Source organism: Oncorhynchus keta, chromosome 10 (assembly GCF_023373465.1).
Source record: "Oncorhynchus keta strain PuntledgeMale-10-30-2019 chromosome 10, Oket_V2, whole genome shotgun sequence".
In the NCBI taxonomy this organism is placed as follows: domain Eukaryota; kingdom Metazoa; phylum Chordata; class Actinopteri; order Salmoniformes; family Salmonidae; genus Oncorhynchus; species Oncorhynchus keta.
Genome location: NC_068430.1, coordinates 25,875,892 through 25,895,884, shown reverse-complemented (window position 1 = coordinate 25,895,884; position 19,993 = coordinate 25,875,892). Strand labels below are relative to the sequence as shown.

General features: G+C 42.8%; 1 protein-coding gene across 1 annotated transcript in view; it reads left to right on the top strand.

Moving 5' to 3' along the window:
• Window positions 1–2,724: 2,724 nt before the first annotated feature.
• Window positions 2,725–19,993, top strand: part of LOC118388436 (synaptoporin-like) — a 40,918-nt gene continuing 23,649 nt past the window's right edge. Inside the window, exons 1-2 of the mRNA XM_035777516.2 lie at window positions 2,725–2,906; window positions 3,069–3,134. Of these exons, the coding sequence (XP_035633409.1) occupies window positions 2,889–2,906; window positions 3,069–3,134 (84 nt within the window). The 5' untranslated portion in view covers window positions 2,725–2,888. The remainder of the gene's footprint in view (window positions 2,907–3,068; window positions 3,135–19,993) is intronic.

The window sequence follows — 19,993 nt, the reverse complement described above, 5'->3', positions numbered from 1 at the left end:
GATAAAGTAATCCTTCTCACCCCCCTTAAAAGATTTAGATGCACTATTGTAGAGTGGCTGTTCCACTGGATGTCATAAGGTGAATGCACCAATTTGTAAGTCGCTCTGGATAAGAGCGTCTGCTAAATGACTTAAATGTAAATGTAAATAGCTTTCACCTGGTCAGTATGTCACGGATAGAGCAGGTGCTCTTAATGTTTTGTATACTAAATGTATATATAGTCACTTTTGAGGCTTTTAGAGCCATGGTGATTTGGGTGTTATTATTCTGCACAAAGTACAGCAATTTGAGGCTGGCAGAAGATGACAGGCTCATCTTGAATGGGCTAGAGTGATGGTCACAAGGGTAGGAGGGTTTGTAGGGTTTTTTCTTTATTTTTTAGTATTTTCTACATTGTAGAATAATAGTGAAGACATCAAAACTATGAAATAACAGATATGGAATCAAGTAGTAACCAAAAAACTGTTGAGCAAATCAAAATATATGATGCATTTTATATTCTTCAAAGTAGCCACCCTTGGCCTTGATGACAGCTTTGTATTCTCTCAACCAGCTTCATGGGGTAGTCACCTGGAATGCTTTTTTAACAGTCTTGAAGGAGTTCCCACATATGCTGAACACTTGTTGGCTGCTTATCCTTCACTCTGCGGTCTGACTCATCCCAAACCATCTCAATTTGGTTGAGGTCGGGGATTGTGGAGGCCAGGTCATCTGATGCAGCGCTCCATCACTCTCCTTCTTGGTCAAATAGCCCTTACACAGCCTGGAGGTGTGATTTGGGTAATTGTCCTGTTGAAAAACAAATGATAGTCCCACTAAGCCCAAACCAGATGAGATGGCGTATTGCTGCAGAATGCTGTGGAGCCATGCTGGTTAAGTTGGAGACTTTTATCTCCCTCACCAACTTCAAACATCAGCTATCTGAGCAGCTAACCGATCGCTGATGCTGTACATAGTCTATTGGTAAATAGCCCTCCCATTTTCACCTACCTCATTCCCATACTGTTTTTATACTGTTTTTATTTATTTACTTTTCTGCTCTTTTGCACACCAATATCTCTACCTGTACATGACCATCTGATCATTTATCACTCCAGTGCTAATCTGCAAAATTGTAATTATTCGCCTACCTCATGCCTTTTGCACACATTATATATAGACTCCCCCTTTTTTCTACTGTGTTTTTTTCTACTGTGTTATTGACTTGTTAATTGTTTACTCCATGTGTAACTCTGTGTTGTCTGTTCACATTGCTATGCTTTATCTTGGCCAGGTCGCAGTTGCAAATGAGAACTTGTTCTCAACTAGCCTACCTGGTTAAATAAAGGTGAAATAAAAACATTTAAAAAGTGTACATTGCATTCTAAATAAATCACAGACAGTGTCACCAGCAAAGCACCCCCACACTATAACGCCTTCTCCTCCATGCTTTACAGTGGGAAATACACATGCTGAAATCATCCGTTTACCCACACCACGTCTCACAAAGACATGACAGTTGGAACCAAAAATATTCCATTTGGACTCCAGAACAAAGGACACATTTCCACCGGTCTAATGTCCATTGCTCGTGTTTCTTGGCCGAAGCAAGTCTCTTCTTCTTGATGGTGTCCTTTAGAAGTGGTTTCTTTGCAGCAATTTAACCATGAAGGCCTGGTTCACAAAGTCTCCTCTGAACAGTTTATGTTGAGATGTGTCTGTTACTTGAACTCTGTGTTGCATTTATTCATGCTGCAATTTCTGAGGCTGGTAACTCGAATGAACTTATCCTCTGCAGCAGAGGTACCTCTGGGTCTTCCATTCCCCATGAGCGCCAGTTTCATCATAGCGCTTGATGGTTTTTGCGACTGTACTTGAAGAAACTTTCAAAGTTCTTGAAATGTTCCGTATTGACTGACCTTCATGTATCAAAGTAATGATGGAGTGTCGTTTATTTTAGCTTATTTGAGCTGTTCTTACCATAAAATGGACTTGGTCTTTTACCAAATAGGGCCATCTTCTGTATACCCCCCTACCTTGTCACAACACAACTGAATGGCTCAAACGCATTAAGAAGGAAAGAAATTCCACAAATGAACTTTTAAGAAGGCACACCTGTTAATTGAAATACATTCCAGGTGACTACCTCATGAAGCTGATTGAGAGAATGCCAAGAGGGTGCAAAGCTGTCGTCAATGCAAAGGGTGGCTATTTGATTAATCTTAAATATAAAATATATTTTGATTTGTTTAACACTTTTTTGGTTACTACATGATTCCATATGTGTTATTTCATAGTTTTGATGTTTTCACTATTATTCTACAATGTAGAAAATAGTAAAAATAAAGAAAAATCCTTGAATGAGGAGGTGTTCTAAAACTTTTGACCTGTAGTGTATGTATTTTTTTTTACATAATACTTATTTTCTTAAAACGGCATTGTTGGTTATAAGGGCTTGTAAGTAAGCATTTCACTATAAGGTCTACCTACACCTGTCGTATTTGGCATATGTGACAAATACAATTGGATTTGATTTGAATGAGTAGGTGTGTCCAAACTTTTGACTGGTACTGTATACTTCTACTTATATGACCTTACAATGCGTGGTGCCTCGATCCAACATTAATGCACGAGAGATACAATCACATCCCCTCAACCATCTCCGACGTGGGGAGGAGAGGCCGTTACAATCGGCAAATGTGGACGCCATCGTTTATTTCCGTGAAGCCAATCCCAGTCTGTCTCTATGGTGTTTTATTTTTCAACAAGCCGAATAGAGCTCGGGTTTTTCCGTGCAGTAGCAATTAAAGCCGAGAGTCTTTTGCGCGAGGCACAGACATCAGTCGGTTTGGGTAGCACTGTAAAAATTGTTTACGTCTTACTAAAGAGGTAGATAAGTATTTTGAAAATGGAATCAGCTAACCAGGTATGTTTATTGATTGTAAATGGTGTTTGGTCAGGTCTCAAAATAATGTGCGTTAAAAGGCCATTATTCAAATTTGTCAAATTATATACTAATAGTTATGGCTATTTGATTAACAATATAGTTTTTGTTTCCATGTCATTGTTGTTGTCATTATTCCCTTAGCTCGTGTCTGTTGGAACGTTTCAAGTGCTTAAATTACCCCTTGGATTTATCCGCGTTTTGGAATGGGTAAGTTGAGTGTTTGCAGAAACACTCATTTGTTTTGTTTGAGTTAACTGAACGATAACATGTTTACAGTAGGAAGTCAATTTATTAATCCTATCTATTAGTGTCTGCCGATATACAGCCTAGCTGTATACACTGCACAGTCGTATTTGCATTTGCTCACTGAACCCCTGTGCGCATAATTGCGTGTTTGTTTTGCCTACCTAAACGGGCTCGTTGTGTTTTTGAGAGTAGCGTTAGGCTGTCCTGTACGTTTTGTTTTCATTCATTTCCATTACTCTCAGGTGAAACTTTTTATTTTCATAATTGCGTTCTATGTCGTGTATAGTGAGTGATGTTCCACTTTCTCTGATGAGGAACTATCCCAGCGCATGTTCAATCAGCGTGTGAACAATTCGCTTTACATTGACCAAATGGTTCAAGTTTATGTAATGAATTGCTGCTCTATTACATAAGTCTAGTGTGGCTACTGTCTTCACTGGGAGGCTGGTCACTTTGGTTGTTTAGGTGTAACGGTTATTCACGGTGATATTTATGGGTCAGTCTAAAATAGCAGGCAGGTGATCCAAAACGTTCAGTCAGTCAGAGCTCATTTGTGTGTTTGTGTGTGTGTGTGTGTGCGCGCGGGTGCGTGTGTGTGTGTGTGTGTGTGCGTGCGTGCGTGCGTGCGTGCGTGCTCTCATGGAACACATTTCATCCTGTCACATATGGATAAACAGTAAAGGAAAAGCAGCACTCTAGTAGCTTTGATGCAGTAATGTATTGACCAACGTTTCAACAGCAAGCTGTCTTTATTAGGAGTTCACGTCAAAACACTGCAAGTCGCTGGTATATATTTGGTTTCCATAATTCCATTGTAATCATGGGAGGCTGTGGCATTAAATCATTTGTCAATTTACAAATATCAACAATATAAAACCATGAAGGGATATCAAATTATCATATGTCGCCTACAATTTAATTTCAATGTTATTTAGGCCTACTTATCTAAATTACAACAGTGACATGGCACAGGGGTCAGCTGTTGAATTGAAGTATTTTTTTTATTATGTGCCCTGGGGTGGCAGGGTAGCCTAGTGGTTAGAGCGTTGGACTAGTAACCGAAAAGTTGCAAGTTCGAATCCCCGAGCTGACAAGATACAAATCTGTCGTTCTGCCCCTGAGCAGGCAATTAACCCACTGTTCCTAGGCCGTCATTGAAAATAAGAATTTGTTCTTAACTGACTTGCCTAAAGGTAAAATTAAAATTAAATTAAATATAACAGTAGGCAGTCATTGGTTGACTGATGTTTCAGTATATGGTGACTCTTTGCAGAACACACACACACACACACAAACAGCTTGAAATTGGTGGCTTCTGGGGCAATGGCTGACATAGATCTGAGCATGTAGTGGTGTCACAGTGCCATGGAGATGATAGTTTCACTCTATAAGTGTGTTGAAATAATGCAGAGGAATAGAGGAGGAAACAGCATCTTTCCCATCAGGAGCAGAGTGACACAGAGACAGCTAACCCATTGACACACTCGGATGCTCAGAGTGGTTAAATTGGTTCAGCTTAATTAGTATGAGTGGCCAGAGTCAGAAAAAAAGAGATGACCGAGATGTAAGTAAAACCAAGTAATCTTCAGTACCTTTACTATTACGGACTCTTATGAGCAGTTCATTCTGCACAACATTGAATCCTGAGAAGTGTGTGATAATCTATTACTCAAGTCATATGTCCAAATGTATTCAAAGAACATCAAAATAGGAAGAAGTTGAATTGTACTGAAGTGCATTATTATGCTTCTGAAAGCTATGAACGTATTTTTGCCCCAGATGATCCTTGTTTGCCAAGATAGGGCCCTCAGCAGTCAGTCAGTATTAGGTTGCTAAGAAAAGGACAGAAGTATTTGCTTTCATGGAGGACTTGTGAGGATGACCACACAATGTTTTATTTAACTAGGCAAGTCAGTTAAGAACAAATTCTTATTTACAATGACAGCCTACCCCAGCCAAACCCTAATCCAGATAATGCTGGGCCAATTGTGCACAACACTGGGACTCCCAACAACAGCCGGTTGTGATACAGCCTGGAATTGAACCAGGGTCTGTAGTGATGCCTCGAGTACTGAAATGCAGTGCCTTAGACTGCTGCGCCACTCAGAAGCCCTAGGGTACCAATCATGAGCCACATCTATTCGTGTTCTACCCGAAGTTGCAAAATAAATGCTGTGATCCATTTAATAAACACAAGAGACCAGCAAAATGGATAAAAGAGTGTGTTGGTATAGCAGGAACAGCGGCATCTAGTCATCAAAACCTGATACTTTCACACTACTTTATGGTAAATAATCATCTCCCATGCATTTCCAAAGCTGCAGCTCTGGCTCTCTGGCACATTGTCAGTATGTGGCGGACAATTCTCCAAACACCTGTAAGCTTCCCATTCTCAAGTCATGCAGAAGCTGCGCTTTAAGATGTGCCCTAGCTCCTTGTTGTGTTCGTCTCTGCGTGTGTCCGTGTGTCAGTGTAAGTGTAGTGCAGTGTTTTTTATGGATAAAAAAAAGGCTTAGGTGGTGGGGTTGGCCTGTTGTCGCGGCTGCATTTTAGAGGCCCCATCTTGGCGGTGTAGAGACATTTTTCTATTTTAAGGCAATTTCCTGCAATTCTACACATTTCTCCATGGAGATGAGAGACATTTGTGAAGTTTTAGATCTAATTCGATACAATTCTACACATTTTGCTGTGGAGCTGAAGTAAATGTTGCAATTTTAAAGATAATTTCCTGCAGTTCTATGTATTTTGCCATGGCTAATGCTGTTATTTGCTCAGACATAATAACAACATCAAAACTGCAAAATGTTCTAACATGGATTTGTATGGCTTGTCACATCAGATATCAGTATAGGATCTGTGACTTCCGTGTGACTGTGAAACTTGATATACCTGTCTCAGCTACTGTAGGTTTTTCTCAACAAGACAATTTATTATTGTTTTCATAGGGCAACATGTTGGTAAGGCTCAAGAAAACAGAACCATACGGAAGTTGGGCTTTCGCTGTTTTGGTTTCACAAATCACAAGCTTTGCACTCGGCATGCATTCCCACTCAAACCTGGCATTGCTAATCGACACCTGTTCAGAATGGCAATGCTACAAAGTTCATATGTCAAATTTTCATCTACTCTTTGAGATTGACCCCGGTCCACTGCCTCTTATAGAGCAGAGTAGAGTGGGAGAGAGGAGCCAAAAAGCCTCCATTGTTATGCAAACGAGGTAGTACTACAAAAGAGGAATTATCATTTCATATAATTTTTGCTTTTGAATGCCAGGGGATTGGTGAAAAGAGATGCAACTTCTCTAGGGAGAATGAATCTCCCCCTCTCTCTCTCTCTGCATGCGAGGCTTATCACCCGGGAAACACATGTGGGTGCAATCACGTCCTTGTACTGACCACGTTGTGGTTTGGGTCTGTTTTTACTCCCCACAGTCTTCAATACTACAGTGACTGTACTGTTGGACTTGTTTTGATGACTACCTCCCTGGAAGATAATTTGCTGTTGGAGATATATCATTCCTATCCGAAGGATATTTGCATACAGAGCTGATGTAAAAAAAAAAATCAATAGTTCAAGCAACGCTCTGAGTTCAAGTTTACTAGATCAACAGAATGCAAATCCACTGACTTCCAGAGACAGTCGAGCTTGTAATAAGGCCCATGTATTTAGTATTGAGTATTTATTTAGGATCCCCATTAGCTGTTGCCAAGGGATGCTGAGGGTGCTGCAGCACCCCCTGAAAAATACAAATATATAAACTTTTTTTTTAATCACAAAAGTAGTGCACTGGGACTTTACTAGTCCTGTATTAGTGGACCTATATAGTCTTCTGTAGCATATCTTTGTTTATTGCATAAATTGTGCATTCATTGGATTGCAATGCAGGTGCGGTAAAATAATCCAGTCCAGTTTAATGAATTACAGTGTAGGCTAATCCAAGTGTAGGCTACGACACAATGTAAATGGAGAGGCTAGAACGTGGTCAGCGACAGATCGAAATAGTGTTAGGAAGTCTCCCGGTGAAAGGAGGAGTTGTTTATGGTGCTGTCATTCAAGGTCCTTTATTTACCCTGTTCGTAATGAGCAAGTGACGGTTGCATTTTGGATTCTGCTCAGATGGATGAAGCCAGCAGGGAACACATGCAGCATACAGACAGCATCACGGCTACAGCCCTACTACAGATCTTACTTGCAGTGGTGTAGTGCCTATTTTTTAGATGAGGGAGCGCACAAAATATGTAAGTGACGTCGTCTGCATAGCAATGATAGGAGAGACCATGTGAGGTTATGACAGAGCCAAGTGACTTGGTGTATAGCGAGAATAGGAGAGGGCCTAGAACAGAGCCCTGGGGGACATCAGTGGTGAGAGCGCGTGGTGAGGAGACAGATTCTCGCCACGCCACCTGGTAGGTATGCCCACACAATATGTGTGGGCACCTGGTATGCCCACACATATTGTCTCAATAAAATGTAATATTTGCACCTGCATGCCAATCATTAGATTGATGTCAATCAGTTTCATAGGAATAGCCTATGCATTTCGATCTTCTTGAATTAATGTTTCGTGAGTGACTTAGAGCAGATGATAACAAACTATTAGCCTTGCTTGTATTTTGTTTCAATCAAAGCATACAACGCATTCAGACTTTTTCCACATTTTGTTACATTGCAGCCTTATTTTACTCCTGTGGCATACTGCATCAGTATCGAATAGCCTCCGCGATATGCAACTTTTCAGGGAAGTTAGGAACCAATATACACAGTCAGTTAGGAAAGCAAAGGCTAGCTTTTTCAAACAGAAATTTGCATCCCGTAGCACAAACTTCAAAAAGTTCTGGGACACTGTAAAGTCCATGGAGAATAAGAGCACCTCCTCCCAGCTGCCCACTACACTAAGGCTAGGAAACACTGTCACTACCGATAAATCTATGATAATCAAGAATTTCAATAAGCATTTTTCTACGGATGGCCAAGCTTTCCACCTGGCTACGCTTACCCCAGTCAACAGCTCTGCACCCCCCACAGCAACTTGCCCAAGCCTCCCTCATTTCTCCTTCACCCAAATCCAGATAGCTGATGTTCTGAAATAGCTGCAAAAGTAGGACCCCTACAAATCAGATAGGCTAGACAATCTGGACTCTCTCTTTCTAAAATTATCCACCACAATTGTTGCAACCCCTAGTACTAGCCTGCTCAACCTCTCTTTCTGAGATCCCTAAAGATTGGAAAGCTGCCGCGGTCATCCCCTTTTTCAAAGGAGAATACACTCTAGACCCAAACTGTTACAGACCTATCTCTATCCTACTCTGCCTTTCCAAGGTCTTCGAAAGCCAAGTTAACAAACAGATCACCGACCATTTTGAATCCCACCGTACCTTCTCTGCTATGCAATCTGGTTTCCGAGCTGGTCATGGGTGCACCTCAGCCACGCTCAAGACCCTAAACGATATCATAACCTCCATCGATAAAAGATAATACTGTGCAGCCGTATTCATCGACCTGGCCAAGGCTTTCGACTCTGTCAGACACTGAATTCTTATCGGCAGACTCAATAGCCTTGGCTTCTCAAATGACTGCCTCGCCTGGCTCACCAACTACTTCTCAGATAGAGTTCAGTGTGTCAAAACGGAGGGCCTGTTGTCCGGACCCCTGGCAGTCTCTATGGGGGTGCCACAGGGTTCAATTCTCGGGCCGAATCTTTTCTCTGTCTATGATGTCGCTCTTGCTGCTGGTGATTCTCTGATCCATCTCTACGCAGACGACACCATTCTGTATATATCTGTCCCTTTTTTGGACACTGTGCTAACAAACCTCCAAATGTGCTTCAACGCCATATAACCCTCCGTCCATGGTCTGCAACTGCTTTTAAATGCTAGTAAAACTGAGTGCATGCTCTTCAACTGATTGCTGCCCCCATCCTCCCGCCCAACAAACATTACTACTCTGGACGGTTCTGACCTAGAATACGTGGACAACTACAAATACCTAGCTGTCTGGTTAGACTGTAAACTCTCCTTCCAGACTCACATTAAGCATCTCCAATGCAAAATTACATCTAGAATCGGCTTCCTATTTCGCAACAAAGCCTCCTTCACTCAATCCGCCAAACATACCCTCGTAAAACTGATTATCCTACCGATCCTTGACTTTAGCGATGTCATTTACAAAATAGCCCCCAACACGCTACTCAGCAAACTGAATGTAGTCTATCACAGTGTCATCCGTTTTATCACGAAAGCCCTATATACTACCCACCACTGCGACCAGTTTGCTCTCGTTGGCTGGCACTCACTACATATCCGTTGCCAAACCCACAGGCTCCAGGTCGATCAATAAGTCTTTGCTAGGTAAAGCCCCGCCTTATCTCAGCTCACTGGTCACCATAGCAACACCCACACATAGCACGCGCTCCAGCAGGTACATTGCACTGGTCATCTCCAAAGCCAACACTTCCTTTGGCCGCCTTTCCTTCCAATTCTATGCTGCCAATGACTGGAACGAATTGCAAAAATCACTGAAGCTGAAGTCTTACATCTCCCTCTAACTGTAAGCCTCAGCTGTTAGAGCAGCTTACAGATCATTGCACCTGTACATAGCCCATCTGTAAATAGCCCACCCAATTACCTCATCCCTATATTGTTTTTTTTTCTCCTTTGGCACCCCAGTATCTCTACTTGCACATTCATCTTCTGCACATCTATCACTCCAGTGTTTAATCGCTATATGGTAATTATTTTGCCACTGTGGCCTATTTATTGCCTTACCTCCCTAATCTTACTTCATTTGCACACACTGTACAGTGGGGCAAAAAAGTATTTAGTCAGCCACCAGTTGTGCAAGTTCTCCCACTTAAAAAGATGAGAGAGGCCTGTAATTCATCATAGGTACACTTTAACTATGAAAGACAAAATAAGAAAAAAAAATCCAGAAAATCACATTGAAGGATTTTTTATTAATTTATTTGCAAATTATGGTGGAAAATAAGTATTTGGTCACCTACAATCAAGCAAGATTTCAGGCTCTCACAGACCTGTAACTTCTTCTTTAAGAGGCTCCTCTGTCCCCCACTCGTTACCTGTATTAATGGCACCTGTTTGAACTTGTTATCAGTATAAAAGTCACACTCCAAACTCCACTATGGCCAAGACCAAAGAGCAGTCAAAGGACACCAGAAACAAAATTGTAGACCTGCACCAGGCTGGGAAGACTGAATCTGCAATAGGTAAGCAACTTGATTTGAAGAAATCAACTGTGGGAGCAATTATTAGGAAATGGAAGACATACAAGACCACTGATAATCTCCCTCGATCTGAGGCTCCACGCAAGATCTCACCCGGTGGGATCAAAATTATCACAAGAACGGTGAGCAAAAATCCCAGAACCACACGGGAGGACTTAGTGAATGACCTGCAGAGAGCTGGGACCAAAGTAACAAAGCCTACCATCAGTAACACCCAAGCCGCCAGGGACTCAAATCTTGCAGTGCCAGACATGTCCTCCTGCTTAAGCCAGTACATGTCCAGGCCCGTCTGAAGTTTGCTAGAGAGCATTTGGATGATCCAGAAGAGGATTGGGAGAATGTCATGTTCAGATGAAACCAAAATGTAACTTTTTTGTAAAAACTCAACTCGTCGTGTTTGGAGGACAAAGAATGCTGAGTTGCATCCAAAGAACACCATACCTACTGTGAAGCATGGGGGTGGAAACATCATGCTTTGGAGCTGTTTTTCCGCAAAGGGACCAGGACGACTGATCCGTGTAAAGGAAAGAATGAATGGGGCCATGTATCGTGAGATTTTGAGTGAAAACCTCCTTCCATCAGCAAGGGCATTGAAGATTAAACATTGCTGGGTCTTTCAGCATGACAATGATCCCAAACACACCGCCCAGGCAACGAAGGAGTGGCTTCGTAAGAAGCATTTCAAGGTCCTGGAGTGGCATAGCCAGTCTCCAGATCTCAACCCCATAGAAAATTATTGGAGGGAGTTGAAAGTCTGTGTTGCCCAGCAACAGCCCCAAAACATCACTGCTCTAGAGGAGATCTGCATGGAGGAATGGGCCAAAATACCAGCAACAGTGTGTGAAGATCTTGTGAAGACTTACAGAAAACGTTTGACCTCTGTCATTGCCAACAAAGGGTATATTCCAAAGTATTGAGCAAATACTTATTTCCACCATAATTTGCAAATCTGTCTGTCTGTCTGTCTGTCTGTCTGTCTGTCTGTCTGTCTGTCTGTCTGTCTGTCTGTCTGTCTGAGAAGGTTGCCCTGTCCCTTCCTTTTTGTTAATATAATAATATATGCCATTTAGCAGACGCTTTTATCCAAAGCGACTTACAGTCAGTCATGTGTGCATACATTCTACGTATGGTTGGCACAGCCTCTCGTCGAAGCGAGGAGCAGAGATCATGCCCAATGCCATTCTTCTCAACATCGATCAGCGAGTGAAACCCTACAAGGGAAAGGTTGGCAAGTGTAGTCTAATGGTCTGGAGTAGAAATTATGTACCAATATTGAATTTTTAAAGCCTGTTTTATTAAATGAAGTCCCTTTAATATAAACCACATGGGCTGCATTTACACAGGCAGTCAAAGTCTGATATATTTGTTTTACTAATTGGTCTTTTGACCAATCAGATCAGCTCTGAAAAAGATCTGATGTGAAAAGTTCGGATGTGATTGGTCAAATTCAATAAAAAAAAATGTTTTGTATGAATAAAGACTTGCTAAAATGCAAAAAATCTTCAAATTTGCCATGTGGCCCTTTTCCGTCTTCTAGGAAGATTTTAACCCACCACCCCAAACATTTTCCCAAGTTTTCACCGTCATTGTAAAGCCCTCGTTCTTTTGTTGCTGTGATAAAATAATTTCTGAAGATGATTGTTTATTTAATGTGATTAGTGATTCATTTACGTTTATTCCTCAGGTCAACCCTGTTACGTGAACGGAACTCTTGTTTTAATATAGTGAAGCTGTTCTTTAAAAAAAACTTTTCAGAAGACACATCGAACATCTATTAGTCAAATCATAGTGTTAAAGCAGGTGAGCTTTTTTTTCTGGTGGAAAACTGTGTGTCAAGCATAGCACGTCAGCACTGTTACCCATAGATAGATAGGCAGGATTTCTGTTTTTACAATTGAATGTTTTTGTGACGCTTGCATTCAATTGCCCCTCCCTGTTGCCTCCATTCTCCCATCACAAAGGAATTTATGGCTGATTTAAGATAAAATTGTCAACCCTGTTACGGTCAACCCTGTTACTTTATTTGGCTCTTACTATAGTAAGTGAAAACATGTTTTTTATGCTCTTTATGCCAGAATGTTTTAATTAGGTAAAATAAATATTTTTTTTAACATTTTTTAAATCAAAATTACACTACCCAAAAAGCACTCTATTTGTGGAATGTTTGTAGCTCTGTAACATCATATACCATTGTGTTAAAAGCAAATAGTATTAACAGCCTCATCAAGGTGAACACCCACTGGGCACACACTGGTTGAATCAACGTTGGTTCCACTTCATTTTAATGAAATTTCATTGAACCAACGTGAAATAGACATTGAATTGACATCTGGGTCCAGTTGGCATATACTTTAGGTGTGAACACCACACTTTTGTGTCTCATCTCTTTAGTAAAGAGAGAGAATTTGACATGCCCAGTAATATGAATGTAAAGTGTCATTCTGCTAAAAGTGTCCACTCTTACATATAATACAATTACTGGAACTCTCACTCATAGGTTTTTGCACAAATATTAACTTTCACATACACACACACAAATCACTGCTGTTGTCTTTCATTTACAATCTGTAGAAACTATGAGAATAGAAAGGATCAGAACTTGTAAGGGTTCTCGTCCTCCTCTTCTGAGGAGCAGTAGCGAGAAGGATCGGAGGACCAATGCGCAGCGTGGTTAGTGTCCATAATGTTTTTTAATAAAGACAATAGAACACTCGAACAAAAACAACAAACGATGACGTGAAAATACAAAACCGAAAACAGTACCGTGTGGACCAAACACTCACAACCCAAAAGTGAAACCCAGGCTACCTAAGTATGATTCTCAATCAGGGACAACAATTGACAGCTGCCTCTGATTGAGAACCATACCAGGCCGAACTCAAAAACCAACATAGAAAAACAAACATAGACTGCCCACCCAACTCACGCCCTGACCATACTAAAACAAAGATATAATAACAGAACTAAGGTCAGAACGTGACAGGGCTTTTGTGAAACATCAAAGCACAGTTGAAAAATATATTGCAAATAGAAGACAAAAATAGATGGTGTTAAGAGATAGATGGGAGGGGTTGAGTGGAGCTGAAGGGTGGGACTAAAAACAACAAGATAACTCAAAATATACTGTGCCCGTAAAATGTATATGGGTTCAGAACTTGTGAAACAACAGAGTTAGAAATATATGGCAAATATAAATCAAACTGGATGGTCTTCAGAGATAGATGGGAGGGGTTGACGGTAGCTGAAGGATGACCATTGAAAAATGTAAAATGCTATTGTAAAATACATTGTGTCATTAAAATGAATATATTATGTATAAGCTGGAAGTAGAAGCCTACATTTTGGGGAGGGGGGTAGGGTTAGGGGAAAATAATAAAGGAAAATATATTTTTAAAATATATATTATTACTGTGTATATATGTTTACAAAAAAAATAACTATGCTGTCCTACCATCCACACACACTAAACACTGTACCACTGCCGGGTGGTGTATGCATACTAACACAAACACACACACACACACACACACACAGTCGTAACATTTCCTTGTTGTGTGGCCGAGGCTGACTAACTGCTGTGACAGTGACTGCAGGGCAGGGGATGGGCTCCAGCTAGGTCACCTGACCAAGTAGCCATGGAAACCCCACGAGGAGAAGAGGAGCATGAAGAAGCACTGTTATAAAATAAATTGAGATTTGCTGCTTGCTTGTGGTCAGTCATGCTTGCAGAAATATGAGAGGAGAGGAGAGGAGAGGAGAGGAGAGGAGAGGAGAGGAGAGGAAAGGAAAGGAAAGGAAAGGAAAGGAAAGGAAAGGAAAGGAAAGGAAAGGAAAGGAACGGAAAGGAAAGGAAAGGAAAGGAAAGGAAAGGAAAGGAAAGGAAAGGAGAGGGATGCATGGGTTAAGCAGGGCACAAAGCATTCACCATGTAGCACAATCAACTTCCATGATAACTTGATTCTACCATAATGTTTGATCAGATTGTTTTCACAGTGTATGTTGGGCTCGTTATGTCACTGAATCACTTTGAAGTACAGTATTGCATATCTGAGATTGTCCTCTTTTACGGCTAAATGGGTATAAATAAGAGGACTATGAACAAAAAGGACCTCATTGAAAATGGAGGCTCACCATGGTCCAGACCATTTACAGGCAGAAAAAAATGTTTTTCCAAAACAGATCTGTTTGTAGCTTTCTACATTGGGCATTTGTCTTTGATTAAGCGCAAGCGTAAATGTGATTTAGTTTATTCTCCCTGTTGTCTCTGACAGTTTTTGAAAGACGGTTGCTGTTTTATTTTGTAACTAGCTAGCTTAAAATTGCTCATGTTACCACACTGACGGACCATGGAGGAGGAAACTGCATTGTAGATAATGCTTCCACTCGAGTGGAGAAGGGATATTTTTATCACATACACAGACACACACTCACAGACACAGTATCACTGGAGACAGGCACAGCATGGAAACACGTGTGGGGGGAAAGCCCTTGATCGGTAGTGTTGTTTGTACTTTCTTCAGAGGCTATGCTTTATCATCACATACTCATATAGACACTTACCAAACACAACAGCTTGAGTGTGTTACACTGAAGTGTGCTGTAACAGTAGGCGAGAGGTGCTGTAGCAAGGATCATGTCCCTGTTTGGTTCTTCTAAGCCCAGTGGTAATAATGTTGTAATAGCTGGGTTCCTGGCTCTCAGGGTGGTTGTGTAGACCCTTTATATGACTATTGTAATGGTGGTTTAAAACATTTAATGGGCTGCAGACATGGTCCTCTCTTTCCCTCTCCTCCTCTTGATAAAGACTGTACCAGATTTCTGCAGTTGTAGAGAGAAGATTTCAGGCTTTTGGTTCCCCAAGTGGGTACTTCATGCTGCGACGCCTACATCTTGAATAGAGCAGGTGGATAGCAGCGTCTACGGTGCCTGAGGGAACATAAGTGTTGCTGATGAATGCTGTGCTGAGGCTCCTCAGTGAGACTGACTGAATACACAGTGTCCTTAGCATGATCTCCATCTTTACTCAGCACTTGATCCCTCTCCATCTACCACTTCCTTGTTTGCCAACCCCCACACTCCTTCTTACGCTCACTCGCTCTCTCCTCAATTCTCACCATTTCACTTTCACTTCTCCTTGTTTTCTGTTTTCTCACTTTCGTTCTTCATTCTCGTTGAGTCCATCCCAGCTCTCATCCCAGCCCTCATTATAATTTATATATCTCATGTATGTTTTCATGGGGTTGAGGGATGTACCTTGTTGTGTGTATGTGTAACTAACTGTGGTGATCTGTGAGGATAGAATTTCCGCTAGAAGGACAAAAACATAATCATTCCCCAGCCCTTGTCCTAGCCTCATCCTAGCTTTTTTTCCCCAGTTTTCTCCCAGTCTCCATCCTAGCCTTCATCCCAGCTTCTCTCCCAGGCCTCATCCCTCCCCCAGGAGCCCAGCTGGGAGAGGCAGATAAACACACAGGGGTGCGGGGCTTAGCACACACTCCCCTTCACAATACCACGCTCTCCTGTTCAAAGGCCTCCACCATAAACGAGAGGGGTAAACATAGGGAATGGAGGCAGCTGCAGGAAAGGGAGGAAGGGAGGGGGGGAGAGAGAGAGAGAGAGAGAGAGAGAGAGAGAAATGTGATGTTATGTTGGAATTGCACTCTCTCTGTCTCTCCCTCTCTCAGTTGTGTTTGTGTGTGTAAATGTAAAATGTGTAAGTGTGTGTGTGCGTGTGTGCGTGCATGTTGCTTTTTATAATCCCCTTATCCCTCTCAACCAAAACAGTGTGATGTGAGCGTTAAATGCAATATCATACTTAAAAGCACGGAATATATTTGCTTATGCCCTCCTGCTGTGTTTCTTTGTGCTTGAGATTAGGAAATGAGAAGAGACTGACAGTATACTTGGGGTAATGGGGTGTTAAGAGAAGGGAGAGACCCTGACCCAGTATAGTGTAGCTGTGCTCTGGAATGGCCTCTCCTAGCCTAGCCTAGCATCCTGCTCTGCTATGCTGGACAGTCTGTGCTCCACTGATGCCATGCCACCCCAGGGAGAATCCAAAATGTGTCACAGCAGCTAGCACACATATGGGGTCACTGTACTGTCATGGAGAGGACAGAGAGCAGGGCTGCCGTGGTCAGGACAGAGAGCAGGGCTGCCGTGGTCAGGACAGATAGCAGGGCTGCCGTGGTCAGGACAGAGAGCAGGGCTGCCGTGGTCAGGACAGAGAGCAGGGCTGCCGTGGTCAGGACAGAGAGCAGGGCTGCCGTGGTCAGGACAGAGAGCAGGGCTGCCGTGGTCAGGACAGAGAGCAGGGCTGCCGTGGTCAGGCAGGAGGGCAGGGCTGCCGTGGTCAGGACAGAGAGCAGGGCTGCCGTAGTCAGGACAGAGAGCAGGGCTGCCGTAGTCAGGACATAGAGCAGGGCTGCCGTAGTCAGGACAGAGAGCAGGGCTGCCGTGGTCAGGACAGAGAGCAGGGCTGCCGTGGTCAGGACAGAGAGCAGGGCTGCCGTAGTCAGGACAGAGAGCAGGGCTGCCGTGGTCAGGACAGAGAGCAGGGCTGCCGTGGTCAGGACAGAGAGCAGGGCTGCCGTGGTCAGGACAGAGAGCAGGGCTGCCATAGTCAGGACAGAGAGCAGGGCTGCCGTGGTCAGGACAGAGAGCAGGGCTGCCGTGGTCAGGACAGAGAGCAGGGCTGCCGTGGTCAGGACAGAGAGCAGGGCTGCCGTGGTCAGGACAGAGAGCAGGGATGCCGTGGTCAGGACAGAGAGCAGGGCTGCCGTAGTCAGGACAGAGAGCAGGGCTGCCGTGGTCAGGACAGAGAGCATGGCTGCCGTAGTCAGGACAGAGAGCAGGGCTGCCGTGGTCAGGACAGAGAGCAGGGCTATGGGATGGCCTGACTGGAGCTTTACCTTTATCCTGCTTTGATTCATTAAGGACAAGTTTGTGGAATTTGGATGTCTTTTTTCATGATCCTAGTAATTGTGATTGGGGGTTCTCTCACTCGCGCACACACGCACACACACATGCATATATACACGCACACACACACACACACGTGTGAGAGGTTGATGTCAGGACAACAACCTCTCCCTCAATGTGAGCAAGACAAAGGAGCTGATTGTGGACTATAGGAAAAGGAGGGCCGAACAGACCCGATTAACATCAACAGCCCTGAGAGTGGAGCGGGTTGAGAGTTTCAAGTTCCTTGGTGTCCACATCACCAATTAACTATCATGGTCCAAACACACCAAGACAGTTGTGAAGAGGACAAGACAACACCTTTTCCCCCTCAGGAGACAGGCATGGGTCCCCAGATCCTCAAAAAGTTTGACATTTGCACCATCGAGAGCATCCTGACCAGTTGCATCACCGCCTGGTATTGCAAATGTTCGGCATTTGACGACCGTAAGACGCTGCAGAGGGTAGTGCGTACGGCCCAGTACATCACTGGGGCCAAGCTTCCTGACATCCAGGAACTATATACTAGGCTGTGTCAGAGGAAGGCCCAAAAAATAGTCAAAGACTTCAGTCACCCAAGTCAGAGATTGATCTCTCTGCTACCGCACAGCAAACGGTACCGGAGTGCAAAGTCTAGGACCAAAAAGCTCCTTAACAGCTTCTACCCCCAAGCCGTAAGACTGCTGAACAATTAATCAAACAGCCACCCGGACTATTTACATTGACCCCCCCCCCACACCTTTGTTTTTACACTGCTGCTACTCGCTGTTTATTATCTATGCATATTCACTTTACAAGTTACCCCGACTAGCCTGTACCCCCTGCACATTGACTCGGTACCGGTATCCCCTGTTAACAAACCTCCAAACAAGCTTCAATGTCATACAGCACTCCTTCGTGGCCTGCAATCGCTTTTAAATGCTAGTAAAACTAAGTGCATGCTCTTCAACCGATTGCTGCCCGCACCCGCCCACCTGTCTAGCATCACTACTCTGGTCGGTTCTGACTTAGAATATGGGGACAACTACAAATACCTAGGTGTCTGGTTAGACTGTAAACTCTCCTACCAGACTCACATTAAGCATATCCAATCCAAAATTAAATATAGAATTGGCTTCCTATTTTGCAACAAAGCCTCCTTCACTCATGCTGCCAAACATACCCTCGTAAAACTGACTATCCTACCGATCCTTGACTTCGGCGATGTCATTTACAAAATAGCATCCAACACTCTACTCAGCAAACTGGATGTCGTCTATCACAGTGCCATCCGTTTTGTCACCAGCTCTCGTTGGCTGACCCTCACTACATATTCTTTGCCAAACCCACTGGCTACAGGTCATCTATAAGTCTTTGCTAGGTAAAGCCCCACCTTATCTCAGCTCACTGGTCACCATAGCAACACCCACCCGTAGCACGCGCTCAAGCAAGTATATTTCACTGGTCATCCCCAAAGCCAACATTTCCTTTGGCCGCCTTTCCTTCCAGTTCTCTGCTGCCAATGACTGGAACAAATTACAAAAATCACTGAAGCTGGAGTCTTATCCCTCTCTGACTTTAAGCATCAGCTGTCAGAGCAGCTTATCGATCACTGTACCTGTACACAGCCAATCTGTAAATAGCACACCTTGTTGTTATTTATCCACTTGCTCTTTTGCACCACAGTATCACTACTTGCAAATCGTCATCTATCACTCCAGTGTTAACGCTAAATTGTGATTATTTTACCTATTTATTGCCTTACCTCCCTACTCTTCTACATTTGCACACACTGTACATCTATTTTTCTATTGTGTTATTGACTCTATGTTTGTGTATGTGTAACTCTGTGTTGTTGTTTTTGTCGCACAGCTTTGCTTTATCTTGGTCAGGTCGCAGTTGTAAATGAGAACTTGTTCTCAACTGGCCTATCTGGTTAAATAAAGGCGAAATCAAATTAAATAAATGTAGCCTCGTTCTTGTTATGTAATTTTCTTGTTATGTAATTTTCTTGTGTTACTTTTTGATTATATATATATTTGTTTACTTTATTTTATTTAGTAAATATTTTCTTAGCTCTATTTCTTGAACCACATTGTTGGTTAAGGGCTTATAAGTAAGCATTTCGCGGTAAGGTCTACTACACCTGTTCTATTTGGCAGATGTGACAAATAAAATGTGATTTGATTTGACATGCACACACACACTGTGTATATATGAAGCATTAGTAGCTGGATGGCTATGAGCAGCTCAGTTAATTAAAAGAAGGAGATGAGATTAGGCTGTCTCAGGCAGGGGCCTAACCAGGAACACATTACTGGAAACCCTACTGAACTGTCCAGTGTACCTACTACGCCTCCAACTACCTTTCCTCAATGTCCATTTACCACCACAAGGTGCACAGATCACCAGATAATAATGGCTGTGGTAGTGTACAGTATATGAGATGTTCAATTATTATACATCAGTTCAAGCATGCATTTTTACTCTCGTTTGTAACAGTTTTGAATGCCTCATTTAGGCTTATTAAAGCGAAATGTCCTGATGAATCTGATACAGATCTCTTGCACAAGCCACTCTACAATAGTTTTTTAACCAGAAGAGATGCAATATATGACAGAAGTGGTATCTCCACGGATGT